This window comes from Cajanus cajan, chromosome 11, assembly GCF_000230855.2.
Source record: "Cajanus cajan strain Asha chromosome 11, NIPB_CcT2T_4, whole genome shotgun sequence".
Classification (NCBI taxonomy): Eukaryota; Viridiplantae; Streptophyta; class Magnoliopsida; order Fabales; family Fabaceae; genus Cajanus; species Cajanus cajan.
The window spans coordinates 19,832,544-19,834,704 of NC_138527.1; the positions used below are offsets into that span (position 1 = coordinate 19,832,544).

Consider the following 2,161-nt stretch of genomic DNA (forward strand, 5'->3'; position numbering starts at 1 on the left):
TTGAGTCCTTTCATTTAATACTCATTTACTATTACCTTAGTTTTAATGTTTTTCATTAATTAAATGGAATGACATAAATGAATTTTCAATGAGTTGACCCACACCATCCAACCTTTGGGATTGTCTTATAAATTCTCTTAATGACACATAAGGTCCACATTATATCCTATTCTGCCATTTTTTTTATCTTTATGTGTAACATCCTTTACTGCTAAAAATAAAAAATAATGGTCATGCACCTTCTTTTTTCACTTCATCATCACCACCAACAACATTGTCACCACGACTATCACATTCATTAACTTAGTAAATTAGATGTATTTCCCAATGAATCAAAGAAGCGAGTGCAACTACATCCTACTATGGTTGTAGTTGTTAAGACGCCCAAAGGGAGGCCACTTGGCTCAAAGAGTAAGCCCAAACCGGCCATGGAAATTTTCAAACCCATATTTCTAATTGTTCCCACTGGCATGGACATTGTCGATGCCATCAACTTCAGTCACAAGAAAGATGTTAGCATCATGGTGCACCATGCTTCAAGTGTCATTTCCAAAGTTAACATTTTCAATTCTTTGTCCCCTTCCAATTGTTTGTCCTTTCAGGGAAACTTGCATATGTTTTATCTCTTAGGCTTTTACACTAAAAGCCTTTCACCTTCTCCCCCTAAGAACATTCCTTATTCCTTTTTTAACATTCAATTCTTAAAGGATTGGACCCATCAAATCTATGGTGGCCTTGTTGGACACAAACTTATTATTGTAGAGCATGTGCGTGTCATGGCTTCTATGATCAAAAAACATGAGTATCACAAGGTGGTGAATCCCATCACATATCCAAATGTTCAACCTATTATGAAGAGTACTCATGCTACCCGCTATGTTGTTAATGGTCTCAATGATATCACCAATAACACTACGAATCACCCTAGTTTCTCTATTGGACCTTTAAGCTCATCTTTAATGAAAATCCAACCTCATGTTGATCCCCTAGAAATGTGAACATGCTTTATTGGTCGAATGTTCAACTTTTTATGAAAAGTACTCATGCTACTAGCTATACTACTAATGCTCTCAATGGCATCACCAACAACACTACCAATCACCCTGGTTTCTCTATTGGAGCTTCAAGCTCAGCATCAATGAATATTCAACCACATGTTGATCCTCCTAGAGATGTGAACATGCTTTATTGGAACAACCACATCAACTAGGGCGATAATTTCTAGGAGAGATCATAAAGCTTCATCTGCAACTTCGTGTGTCTAGAATAATGCAATAGTGGGCTTATTGCCAATTTTTTTTTTACCTATGTATCTATGTGCCCATAGGCAATAATATAAACATATGATCTATGAAAGTTAATCTTGAAGTTTTTTTGTTTTTTTTTTCATAAATTTCTTAGACATTTTAATTGAAAGGGCTACAATTGCCACAAAATAGTATGCCTTAATTGAAGGCTCTTTCTAACTAGTGTATTTTGCCATTAGGTTGTCTATAGTTTCCAGTGATGATGTGTTTGTTAGTCTTGTTCTTGAATCACATTCAATGCTATACTTTTATGAATATGCAATTTTGGTAATCGATGATGTGTTTATTAGTCTTGTTCCCAAATCACGTTCTATGCTATAGTTTTGTGAATATGCTTTGGTAATCTAAATGTTTTACTACAAATTTTGTCTCCCTAGATTTTGAATAACCAATGTTTGTCCACCATAAACATGTTATCCAAAATTAAACAAAAAATGTAGATCTGTTCGTGTTGACACTACTTGAAATTTACTTAGCAATTCAATGTAAGGAAAAACATTATTTTTACTGCAAGCATACTAAGTTTCTTTCAATAATATTTTCTATTCAATTTTGAATGACATGTTAATGGTATACCAATATTACTTAATTTTGAAAACTAAGTGGCCAATTTTTTTTTCTTTGTAAAAAAAGGACCAAATTTATTAGTAAAAACTTCAAGAATAAAAATTTGTACATTCATGAAACTATAAGAACTAAAAATATATTGTTGCGGGTTGCATCAATTGTCCCGTGGCGGAGGCTAGGTGGGTCAAGTCACTATCGAATCATGGCGCTTGGGCTACTATGCTCTTAAGTAGAAAGAGTTGCGCCCTGACTATAAGTTATAACTTTTGGCCTAGTGGTAAGCGCTC

At 34.3% G+C, this 2,161-nt stretch overlaps 1 protein-coding gene across 1 annotated transcript; it reads left to right on the forward strand.

The window, feature by feature from the left end:
* The first annotated feature begins 362 nt into the window (after nt 1-362).
* Nucleotides 363-998, forward strand: LOC145953418 (AT-hook motif nuclear-localized protein 17-like). Its single transcript, XM_083067369.1, has one exon. The coding sequence runs from the start codon at nt 363-365 to the stop codon at nt 996-998; it is 636 nt and encodes a 211-aa protein (XP_082923495.1).
* Nucleotides 999-2,161: the final 1,163 nt, after the last annotated feature.